This window comes from Mustelus asterias, chromosome 2, assembly GCF_964213995.1.
Source record: "Mustelus asterias chromosome 2, sMusAst1.hap1.1, whole genome shotgun sequence".
Classification (NCBI taxonomy): domain Eukaryota; kingdom Metazoa; phylum Chordata; class Chondrichthyes; order Carcharhiniformes; family Triakidae; genus Mustelus; species Mustelus asterias.
Window position 1 is genome coordinate 81,840,980 of NC_135802.1, and position 12,905 is coordinate 81,853,884.

At 39.1% G+C, this 12,905-nt stretch overlaps 1 protein-coding gene across 3 annotated transcripts in view; it reads left to right on the forward strand.

Annotated features, from left to right (window-relative positions):
* Nucleotides 1-12,905, forward strand: part of umad1 (UBAP1-MVB12-associated (UMA) domain containing 1) — a 102,734-nt gene that overhangs the window by 3,176 nt on the left and 86,653 nt on the right. For all 3 annotated transcript variants that reach the window (XM_078238068.1, XM_078238076.1, XM_078238085.1), the window contains exon 2: nucleotides 5,758-5,863. In XM_078238068.1, coding sequence (XP_078094194.1) covers nucleotides 5,773-5,863 — 91 coding nt within the window. In that variant the 5' untranslated portion in view covers nucleotides 5,758-5,772. The remainder of the gene's footprint in view (nucleotides 1-5,757; nucleotides 5,864-12,905) is intronic.

Consider the following 12,905-nt stretch of genomic DNA (forward strand, 5'->3'; position numbering starts at 1 on the left):
GCAACATCAGGTCTTTTTATTATGTTTGGTCCTAATGTGTTGAGAAATTAGTTACTGTGCACATGCTTTGTCTGCAATTCAAGTTCCGACGTGTCATAGTTCTGAGCAAATCATCGAATCCCAAATTGTAGAAGGAGGCCATTCGGCCTATCGAGTCTGCACCGACTCTCTGACAGAGCATCTGCCCCAAGACCACCCCCATCCTATCCCCATAACCCCACACATTGACCCCACTAATTCCCTATTTTACACCATCTTGGAACACTAAGGGGCAATTTAGCATGGTCAATCCACCTAACCTGCACATCATTTGACTGGGAGGAAACTGGAACACCCGGAGGAAACCCATGCAGACACTTGGAGAATGTGCAAATTCCACACATTCACCCAAGGCTGGAATTGAACCCAGGTCCCTGGCACTGTGGCAGCAGTGCTAACCACTATGCTACTGTGCCGCCCGACTTTTTTTTCCAAGCTTTGACTTTAGGATTAGTTTGAGATCTTCAATTAAAATCTTTGATAAACAGATAAGATTTGAAAAAGTTGAGGGGCCCTCGCAGTTGCAGACAATGCCCTGATTGCACTTAAAGGAGAACCATTCTGTCAAGAAGCTCTGAATGGATAATCAGGGATTTCCATGGATGGACTAGTATAATAGTTTAAACACTTTGGTGCATGCACTGCATAATGGAATTACAGTTTGGGAATAAATAACCCTTAAAAAAAAAACGAAACAATCTGTTTGTGGAAGAAAATTGCCTTGTAGGAGCTTCCAATTCTCTTCCTGCATCTAGTGGTGCACTAAGGCAGAGTTTCATCTGTTTCCATAGTTCGTAATTCCTGGAACAGGTCGTTAGCCTGCTGCCAGACGCTTATAGTTTGAGGGAGTGCCACTCTACATCAAGCATGGTCAATTGGGGTGTCTTCCACTCTTGACACCAGCCATTGGCATGTTGGAAGGATTTACAAGTTGACCCACCCAACCTGTTTGGCCACGTTATGAATGCATATGCACATAATGGTGCTTGTAATTTTTGGAGGCACTGGGATTCATTCGTTTGGTGTGTGCTGAGATAATTTATGGAAGTTCTAGGATTAATATGTCGGCGATCATGGTGTTTCCACCCAAACAGTGATGGAATTTCCATACAGTTCTATAAGATATGATTTTCTTTTACCTAGGCAAATTCCTACAAGGCAATTTCTTGTTCACAAATAGTTCACTTTTCGAGGGCAATTTTTTTCCTGAACAATAACTCTATTTTGTTGCAAATCACATTTAAACTGCTTTCATAGGAACATGTCCATGCAAGTCCCTGAATGGTCGTTATGTGAGAATGCTCCAATTACTTTGCCTTTCAGTGCCCCGATCAGCCAGTTGACAGTGAAAAGTTGTCCCGTTGAGTAATCATTTGGAGAAAACAGAATTCATGCTAGGACAGCACTGCAGCAGTCCAGTCTAGTGGTAATAAGGCTGTGGGTGATAGTTTCCATAGCAGATGAGCTAAGACTGAGTAAAACTGAAAGTAGTTGATACTGGTAATGGAATTATGTGACCAGAAGTTGATCAGTCATGTAGGATACCATAGCTGCAGTCTAGTTCAGCCTTAGATGGTGATCAGGGAGCAGAGTGTAATCAGTGCCTCGGGATTGGATTTTGTTATGGTTTTTTCAATGTTCAGTTGGAGGAGCCCACCCAGTACTGGATAACTGAAATGCTGCTTTGCAAATCAGAGGCAATTGTTGGTGTGGCCGTTGTACATGTGGAGCCTAATGTATCAAAGAACAGTACAGCACAGGAACAGGCCCTTCGGCCCACAAATCTGTGCTGACACACATGCCTGTCTAATCTAATATTTTCTTGTTGCTACGTGATCCATATCTCTCTCTTCCCTGCCTATTCATGTATGTATCCAGATGTTCTTGAACATTGTTATAGAATCTGCTATATCGGCTATATATGTAACTATCACTGTACAGGGACTACTGATTTTTGGGGGTAATTATAACTTGGTAACAGTCTAGCTTTTAAATCCCTCCCCCATAGATTATTTGATTATTTTTTTGCTATTTTTCAGGAACATTTAAAACATTGCTAACGCACACAACAATGCCTACATAATGTGTACTGAACACTGATTTTTTTTCCTCATTATTTTTAGTTCCTCTCTTAAAAACTTCGGGAATAATTTTAATGTAGCTCACAAGAAAACACATGGAATTGGGTCAGATGCTGGTTCTGCACCCAATCCAATGTTACACTCTCTTGACTTGAATAAGGAGTAAAATCAGGTGGGAAGGCGATGGCTTAGTGGTATTATTGCTGGATGATTAATCCAGAAGCTCAGCTGATGTTCTGGGGGAACTGAGCTCAAATCCCACCATGGTGGAATTTGAATTCAATTTTTAAAAAATCTGGAATTAAGAATCTACTGATGACTATGAAACCATTGTCGATTGTTGGAAAAACCCATCTGCTTCACTTATGTCCTTTTAGAGAAGGAAATCTGCCGCCCTTACTTGGTCTGGCCTACATGTGACTTCAGAACCACAGTAATGTGGTTGACTCTCAACTGCCCTCGGGCAGCTAGGGATGGGCGATAAATATTGGCCAGCCAACGACTCACGTGTCCCACAAATGAATTTTAAAAATTGCACCCAATTCCATAAATTACCTGTCAGATGTGTTAGATTAATATTGCCGCCTTTTATGGGTTATATTGTCACAGTGAAGATAGTTGTATTGATAAAATAACTCCACTGCTAGAATCTTGGCCAATTGTCCCCGACACTCTCTCTCTCTCTCTCTCCTGTGTATGTATTTGCCCATGTGTAAAGGTGTAGTCTATACTTCATATCTTAGAATATCGTTATTTAATAAAAATTACCTGCGTTAAAACCAAATTTCATCAGTGTTGTTACAATGCAAAAATATACAACTGAATTAAAATGACCTCTTGGAGGTGAGATGGCTTCTGGGTGATTGTCAATAGAATGAATTGCATTTTGGGAAAGGAAGTTGATTGAATAGAAAATGTTGAATTGAGCCCACCACAAACTATCCTCGATTAACTTAATACTCTAAAGAATATGAATAACAGCTAAAACTCTGAAATTTCTGTTTGACTAAAGGTAATTCATTAAAAATTTCAGCATATATTCAATTTAATATTGTCAGCTACAAGATTCAGTTATAAAAATTTGAATTCCATAGATGTTTCCATAGGCAGAAACAGAACGTTTTGTGGTGTATTTGATTTTCTAGTTAGGTATTTATTGCTAACTCACATGTTAAGTTGCCAGAGGACAATGTTGATTTAATGATTTTTAATAAACTTTAGTTCAGTTGAATCTCAGTGCTATGAATTTATATAAACATCACTTAAATTTATTTTAAAATTGGTAGTATCTAAAATTTAGAATTAAAAATAATAATTTTACGCTTTATAGCCCACAAGTGACTACACTAGTATCATCACAGAGGTGAAGGTTCAAAAGTTCATATCCTGGAATTGCCAGTGGCTTTGAAAGTTTCTAATTGCAATCTTCGTATAATTCCTTGCTGACCTACTTTACAGTCTATGACAAGCCAATAACAGGTGTAGAGATAATTGTCTTCAGCGAAAGTTTAATAAATTAGGTGATATTGATAAATGAAAATCTGGACTGGATCTCCCTTTTTAGCTTAATAGATCTGTTTTGCTCAGAGGATCTTTTGACCATTGCTGAACTTATAAAAATTATCAAACTTAACCTTATGCAGGTATTCCACGAGATGTCTGTTCGAGGGGCCTAGAAAAATTTAGAATAGAACTGTTGAAGTGACTTATAATAGGCACAGCTTACAGAATATCGGCTGAACTACTGATTTTTATTGTACTCTAGTGCATTTAAAATTATCCATAAAGCAACCAGTAAGTTAATATATGAAACTTCATAGATATCTTGTAGATATATATAATAAGGCATCCTCTGTATTGCTGCTTAAAAACAGCTGCTAAGGTAAAGGGAGGGAAAACACTATAGGAGAAATGTCCACTGGCCCAAGAGTTACTGCATAATCTGTAGTATGCTGTTATAATTGTAGCTCATTTAACAGAAATATAACCTGTAACATCATCTCAACGTTGAAGTCCCACCCATTTTAACTTTACTCTGGTGATAGCGTAACTATTGTAAGTGCAAACAATTTTTTTTACATATTAACACTTCTTTGGAGTAAATTAAAGCACAGTTTCAGTTGTCAAAAATTTTTTTCAACTTTTGGAAAATTGTGAAATTAAGCTTTGTGTGTATCTTCAGTGCAAAGTGTGCAAGAACAACTACAGAATTTCTATCGCCTTTACTGAAGAGAGGTACAGAGCTGCTACCATAACTTTTGTTTTAAAGCAAGTACTCATAGCAATTTAATACCTGTAGTGTAATAGGATCCTAAGGAATAAGCTATCAGTGCTGGCACTCAAATAATACAGTAAGAAGTCTCACAACACCAGGTTAAAGTCCAACAGGTTTATTTGGTAGCAAATACCATAAGCTTTCGGAGCGCTGCCCCTTCATCAGATGGAGTGGTTATCTGTTCTCAAACAGTGCAAACAGACACAGAAATCAAATTACAGAATACTGATTAGAATGCAAATCTCTACAGCCAGCCAGGTCTTAAATGTACAGACAATGTGGGTGGGAGGAGCATTCAACACAGGTTAAAGAGATGTGTATTGTCTCCAGACAGAACAGCCAGTGAAATTCTGCAAGCCAAGGAGGCAAGCTGTGGGGGTTACTGATAATGTGACATAAATCCAACATCCCGGTTTAGGCCGTCCTCATGTGTGCGGAACTTGGCTATCAGTTTCTGCTCAGCGACTCTGCGCTGTCGTGTGTCGTGAAGGCCGCCTTGGAGAACGCTTACCTGAAGATCCAAGGCTGAATGCCCGTGACTGCTGAAGTGCTCCCCCACAGGAAGAGAACAGTCTTGCCTGGTGATTGTCGAGCGGTGTTCATTCATCCATTGTCATAGCGTCTGCATGGATTCCCCAATGTACCATGCCTCAGGACATCCTTTCTTGCAGCGTATCAGGTAGACAATGTTGGCCGAGTTGCAAGAGGAGGTACCGTGTACCTGGTAGATGGTGTTCTCACGTGAGATGATGGCATCCGTGTCGATGATCCGGCACGTCTTGCAGAGGTTGCTGTGGCGGGGTTGTGTGGTGTCGTGGTCACTGTTCTCCTGAAGGCTGGGTAGTTTGCTGCAGACAATGGTCTGTTTGAGGTTGTGCGGTTGTTTGAAGGCAAGAAATGGGGGTGTGGGGATGGCCTTGGCGAGATGTTCGTCTTCATCAATGACATGTTGAAGGCTCCGGAGGAGATGCCGTAGCTTCTCCGCTCCGGGGAAGTACTGGACGACGAAGGGTACTCTGTCCACCGTGTCCCGTGTTTGTCTTCTGAGGAGGTCGGTGTGGTTTTTCGCTGTGGCGCGTCGGAACTGTTGATCGATGAGTCGAGCGCCATATCCTGTTCTTATGAGGGCATCTTTCAGCGTCTGGAGGTGTCTCAAATAATAACCACATCCCATGAAGTAAAATTGATCTTAAAACAATCAATTTTGGCCTATCGTGTTAAAGGAATGAAATCATTCTGATTCCAAATTTGTGTTTATTCTACTATGAGGGGAAAAATAGCTGTGTTATATAGACCAATTCATTTTAGTAATGTAGAGTTGACCTTGTCTTTCAGTTCAAAGTTTATGAATTTGTCTTTCAGCCTTGCGAGAGTGAAATGTTGAAACTTTTTGGAATTCAAAAGGGTACGGATTCATCTATGAAAGGCACAAACCATGATCAGGAGGTAGATGGTTTTGTTATTTTAGGTAAGGAATAATGCTTTAATTGTTCTTCTATTAAATGTAATAAAGTTATAACCAATATCTTGGCAAACAGAGTGCATTAAGTGAAAAGATAAACTATTTAAATCTACCTTTTGAGAGACTGACTTATTCTCTAATCCACGTTTGAGACTTTATTCTTGACTCTTGGAAAATGACATTGAAACACTTAAGTATACTTCCACCTGGAGGTTTTGGAACAACTTGCACCATCAGAAGGTGGCTATATCAAAACTTGTGCAATGTACAAATGGCATTTCTTGAGATTAGCCTGTGGAGTAAAAACAGCTTTCCATCTTCTGTCTTAGACAAAGATATAAAGGAAAACAAACCCTGTCAATATTAATAAACATTTGAGGATTAAAATAAGACTAGCAAACTACAGCAAACCTCCAGATTATTGCATGTTCATTCAGCACATGAATTAGATGCTTTCAAAATGTCTTTTGTTCACTTTATAACCCCACATTAAACTTAATATAGCACTAATATAACTTAGCAGCAGTACTACATTGCTTGTGCTCTTCTAGAGCTGGTCAGTAAATGGTTATGTAACAGTAGTTCATTCATATGGCCTCTAATTTGCCAGCAGCTCTCCAGTATCGGCAGCACAACCAGAAGCAGTGAGCACTGCTGGTAATGGAGTAAGCCCAAGGTTGAAGTTCCTCACTGATTAGGGCAGGGTCACTGGGTCAGTCAGGGACACCCTAAGGAGTCAGGGCATGAGGAGGCCCTCAAGAGCCCACTTATGGGCCTCTGTTAGCTTCCAGGCATGAAAACTGCCCTGGACCTGATTGAGGAGCTGGGAAGGAGTCTACACCTTCTTGTCTCATCCCCTCCTCAGTCTCCCAGCCTGCCTCCAAGGGAAACACTAAATTTTGCCCAATGACTGACAGCATTACAGTGAAGTGTCAAACTAGATTATGCACTTAAGTCACATGAGGATTGAATCTGTAATGCTGTAGCTCATAGACAAAAATGCTATCGTCCATGTGGTATGTGTGGATACCTAATTGGCTAAAGTACAGAAAGTAGACAATATTGGTATGTAACTGATTTTTAGACCAAATGACAGTTTATAGTGCAGTATTCCAGAGGTCAGTTTTAGATCAATTCTCTGTTTGATACATTATAATCTGAATGTGGGGATACAGGGCATGATTTCAAAGTTTGCAGATGACACCAAGCTCTGATGCAATAACCAATCAGGAGGATAGTACAAACTGGAGGAGGGTTTAGACAGACTGAAATTGACAAAACCTGACAGATGAAATTTAATGGACAGAAGTGTGAAGTGATACGTTCTGATATTTAGAATTGAGAGGCAACAAAAGGCTAATGTTACATTTCCAAAGGGTTTACAGCTACACAGCAATCTGAGTATGTATGCAAATTGTTGAAGGTTGCAGTCCAAGTTTAAAAGATTTAAAAAAAATCATACTTGGCTTTAATAGAACATTTGAATATAAAGGAGAGCAAGTTATGCCAAACATTTTTTTTAAATGCTGGTTAGGCCTCAGCTAGAGTATTGTGTTTAATTCTGGGAGCTGCACTTTTAGAAGGATGTCAAAAGGAGATTTGGTAGATGTATTTCAAAATCATGAATGGTTTTGTTTCAGTAAATCAGATGTTGTTTCTAATGGTACAAACCTGTAACCAGAGGACACTGATTTTAAACTGATTGATTGAAAGAACCAGAGGTAACATGGGGGGGATGAAAAGTTATGCAGCAAATTGTGATCCGGAATGCACTGGAAACAGATATAATAGTAACTTTCAAAAGGGAATTGAATAAATACTTGAAGGAAAACAAAATGTATAGATAGGGCTGTGGGGAAGGAGCAGGGGATTGGTGTCAATTGGGTACCTCTACCAATGAGCTAGCATTGGCACAATAGGCTGAATGGCATCCTCTGTGCTCCATTGTCTTTTTTGGGGCTTCAAATAACATTAATTTTAAAAATGTGTTTATTCTGACATTAAGGAAAACAATGTTACAGGAATATGTCTGCATCTGCATGGTGAAATGCTCACACTGAGCTATATAATTTATTTTTTAACGGGGGATCAAAGCTATCCATTTGTTGTGTGATAAGTAACTTAACTTTTAAGTTAACAAAGATCGGAAACTCACTGAAGGAGCTTGGACGAGTCTTGTTGACATTTACCTCATTGAGCATTAAGCTTCAATAGCAGCCTATGGGGACCTGGCTAAAGCTTTCTAAGCGAGAGCACAGAACATAGGTTGAAACTGGGAATTTGAACTATTAATCCTTTCATTCTGAATCCAATGGCCTGACGCAATATCGTTGGCATTGTTGCTGGACTAGTATTCCAGAGACCCAGAGTAATATTCTGAGGACCCGGGTCCAAATCTCACCATGGCAGATGGTGAAATTTGAATTCAATAAAAGAATCTGGAATTAAAAGTCCAGTAATAACCATGAAACCATTGTCGATTGGTGTAAAAGCCCATCTGGTTCACTAATGTCCTTTAGGGAAAGAAATCTGCTGTCCTTACCTGGTCTGGCCTACATGTCCTGATCCACAGCCATGTGGTTTACTCTTAAATTCCCTCAGGGATAGGCAACAAATGCTGGCCCAACCAGCAATGCCCACATCCCATGAATGGATATAAAAAAAGACAAGTTTATCTTTTTGTGACCATCACTTCAGGTTTTTTTAACTTATTTTCTTAGACATAAACCATATTCTATAATATACTTAAATTTCTGTACATTCCAATATTTAATAGACAATTTTCAAATTTATTTATGTCTTATAAATAGTAAAACATTTAACAGATTTTTTTGTAAATTGCTCCTCAGTTTTGCGTTCCCTTGTTGCGATTATCTGACCACATCTGCCATAAAACCAGAACAGACTGGCTGGAGATTTCAATTTGTGTGTTTGCCAGCCAATCTTTTTCTTCTCCCCCATCCATGTTAATGGACAGGAAAATCACAGGCTGGCGAGCACACAAGTGGAAAACTCAGTCAGTATGTTCATACTATATAATGTGGGTTACAATTTTGCTGTCTAAGAATAGTAATGTTACTGAACTAAACTTGCAGTTCAATTTTAAAGTGAGATCAAGTGGCTCAGTTGGCTGAGCACTCTTGCTTATGAACAAAATGTGAACATACGACTTAGGAACAGGAGCTTGCTGCACCATTCTGTAATATCGTGGCTGATTTTATTGTGGCCTCTAGTCCACGTTCCTGCCTACCCCTGAAAAATACAAACATATAAATTGGGGGCAGGCGTAGGCTTCAGAATTGGATGACCAATTTTGACAGGATTCTCTGAGTAGCATTTTGCTCAATTTCGGGGAAAGTGTTGATTTTTGTTCCTGACCAGTAGAACTTATTACAGTGTCTCAAATATGGTATTGAAAAATGGACATGATGGAAAATGAGATTTTTCAAAGCTGCCATGCATGAATTTTAATTTCTATTAGTGAGTAAAATAGCTTACAGGATTGATCAGCTAGCCACTGTATTGGCATGCCAGACTAGTTATTGGCTTCACGTGCCAGTCATTCCCCACGCACCAAGTGGTCTTAGTGACCCTTGACCTCACCCGACTTGACTCAGTTCAGCACGATCCATCCAAACTGCCTCAAACTGACCCAATCTCATCAGAACCGCCCAACCTGAAAATCGGCAAGATCAGAATTCTGGCACAGACTCGGTCCCAAAGTTGCTTCTTTGAGATACTGTATCAGTAAAATGTCCATGTGTAGGTGTACACTAATAGTATGAAATAACATGAAACATGTTGCATTTTTTGCAGTTCAGATTATTAGACAGTTGTATGACATTGAAACATAGAAAATCGGAACAGGAGTAAGCCATTTGACCCTTCAAGCTTGCTCCGCCATTCAACTGATCATGGTTGATGCTCTATCTCAACACCATATTCTCCCCATACTTTAGATGCCTTTAGAGTCTAGAAATCTATCTATTCCTTTCTTAAACATATTAGGTGACTTGGCTGTCATAGTCTTCTATTCTACAGGTTAACCACCCTCTGAAGAAGTTTTTCCTCATCTCAGTCCTAAATGGCCTTTCCTGTGTCATGAGATTCGACCCCATCTTGCTGACGCTTGTTCTAGACACACACGCACACACCACCACCCACCCCCCACCCCACCTCCCACCAACCCCCAGCCAGAGGGAACAACATTCCTATATCCAGTCTGTCCAGCCGTATCAGAACTTTACATGTCTCCATTAGATCCCCTCTCATTCTTCTAAGTTCCAGTGAATACAGGCCCAGTCAACCCAATCCCTCCTCATACAACAATCCTGCCTCCCAGGAATCAGTCTGGTGAGCCTTCACTGCACTCCCTCTATGGTAAATATATCCTTTTTAGATAAGGAGACCTGAACTGCACATAATAGCCCAGGTGTGGTCTTACTAAGGCCCTGTACAGCTGCAAAAGACAACCTTGTTCTTGAACTCATGTCCTCCTGCAATGAAGACCTTCCTAATTGTTTGCTTAAAAATGACTTTATAATTAAATTAAACACATGGGGATTTTGCAGTTTGTTGTTTTTAAAGAAGATCCAGCTTAAACCAAAATAACTTCCAAAGTCAACAAAAAATAAATACAATATATGATTCTCTAAATTTCAGAATGTACTATTATTTCTAACTTTGTTAGCGAGTTCAACAATTGAATGAAATTAATTTTGCTATTTTACATCTCTTCAAGGGGGCTTCCTTTTAATTGCCTGCCTGGAGAAACTGCAGTTTATCTCAGTTTTATAAAATATGGTATTGTCCTTCAGCTAAAAAAGCATGGCTTATTTTAGAGATTGAAACATTTTCTTCCTGGTTTGTACTCTCCTCCACTGAGCACATCATCTTCAATTGCCTTTAAAATCTTCTTGTCCTCTCCTTCAACCAAGTCTCAGTTTCTTACCGAGATATCCTCTTTCATTTTTTCCTACAGCCACTGGACTGAGCCCCCCCCCCCCGCAAACATCCTTGGTGATTTAGCCCTCATAAAAAGACTTGCACTTATGTTTTTTCTTCCATGACAACTAGATGGCCCAAAGCGCCTCACAAAGTATTTTCTGAAGGTAGTCAATGTGTGTGCAGCAAGCTCCCATAAATAACAATGCAATATGGTCAGATAGTCTGTTTATATGATCTCGAATGAGACCAGGACACCGAATAGCTCCTCTGCTCATGTTCAAAGCATTGCTATGGGAGGTCTCAGTTTAAAGTCTCGTCCAAACACAACATTTCCAACGGTGCAGCACACCTACAGTTCTGCACTAGAATGTCAGTTTTGATTTTTTTTTTGCGCTTGATTCCTGGCGTGGGACTAGAACCTACAAACTTGTGACTCAGAGCTTCCAACTGAGCCAAGGAAGACCCTAACCTATATTTTGTTAAAAGCCAGTAGATGCGCTGTGCATTTTCTGTTCGTGATTCCACATATATACCATTATGTATAGGGAGGGGAGTTTGAATGAATCAACTTTATCCTGGATGTGTAACTAGTACAACGTTGAACCCGTAGTATGAATGGATTATCTTTTCAGAGGATGTTAAACAGCTTGTGGTTCACTCGAGGATTTAGGGTATCAACTGAGCTCCTCTTAAATTACAGCCTTATGCCATTCTGCCAGATTGCTGTTCAAAAATTGCATATTTGAGATGTGGTTTTTAGAAGCCTTTTTCCTCTTTGTTAAAGTGTTTGTTTCCATAGTAAATTCAACTTGTATTTAATCACATAAATGGTTATGAGTTGCACTGGTTGCTAGAGTACAATTATTTTAGAATTGTGACACAAGTCCTGATTATTGCACTAAAATTGCTGGAATTTTAAAAAATTACTTTTGTATTGGAGCATTCAGGCTAAAATTATAGTTGAATATGCTGCCACAAAGACATTTTACCTATTGGAAATATATAGAATTGTATGAAGAGAAATTGCTGAAATAGGCAGCAGGGCTGTTGGCTTTTGAGAAAATAAAATACAAATTTATAATTCTAAGCTGAGAACCTTGCATTAGTGAAGGAATGCAGCACATTTTCTTTAAAATATGACTGACCAGAACAAAATGAAGTGAGAATAGAAAAGTGGCATGGTGATAATTGCTATTACAAAGAGGTTATTAATGGGCTAATTGCATATGGCACTTTTATTCACTTTCCAGTACTTGATAACAAAATATGTTCACAGACTAAAATCCCAAAACTTCTGTTGGATATCTAACATTTTTGTTTTGATTTCTGAACTTCAGCATCCAGTTTTTCTGTTGAATCTTTCAGTTATATGTGATCAGGATATTTCCCTGAAAATTAAATGATCAATATTATGTAAACTGGGTAACCCGAAATGTGTGCTTAGAAATGATCAGAAACTGGACTGTTGGGATTGAAAAAGCTGCCACTTGTCTGAATGTTTGCATTGTTGGGGGTATAATATTTTTAAAAAACATCTTTAATTGGGGTGAAAGATTTAGTTCTTGAGAGACCTGACTGCCAGATGCTCCATTGCGGACCACTGTAGAACAGCAGCAACTTAATACATCTGTTTTTTAAACCTTTTGTGGATTGCATGATGTATTGATGATCTGTGCAGCCAGTTGAACTGCTGTAAATTTATTGAACAATTACATTTTATTGTTTTATGCTTCAAATTGTAAATTTTATTAGTAACAAAGCGACTGCATATAGAAAAACCCCTTTGTATAAATTCATTGGTGTCCTACTGAAAATGCTGAACTAGATTTTGTTTTTCAGGCAAATTTGTGTAATTTATAAAAATCAATATTTTCCATCTAATCCTGTTTTCACAGAGTATCTTCCTTTATATTGCACCATGCTAAATGGAATAGCGTTTGGAAAGATTCAGCAGCTCAAAATTGGGCATCCATGAGGCACTGTGGACTGTCAGCAGCAACAGAATTGTATTCAACCACAATCTGTAACCTCGTAGCCCAGCATATGTCCCTCATTCTAACTTTGCTATCAACCCTGATTCAATAAAGAGTGCAGGAGGGTG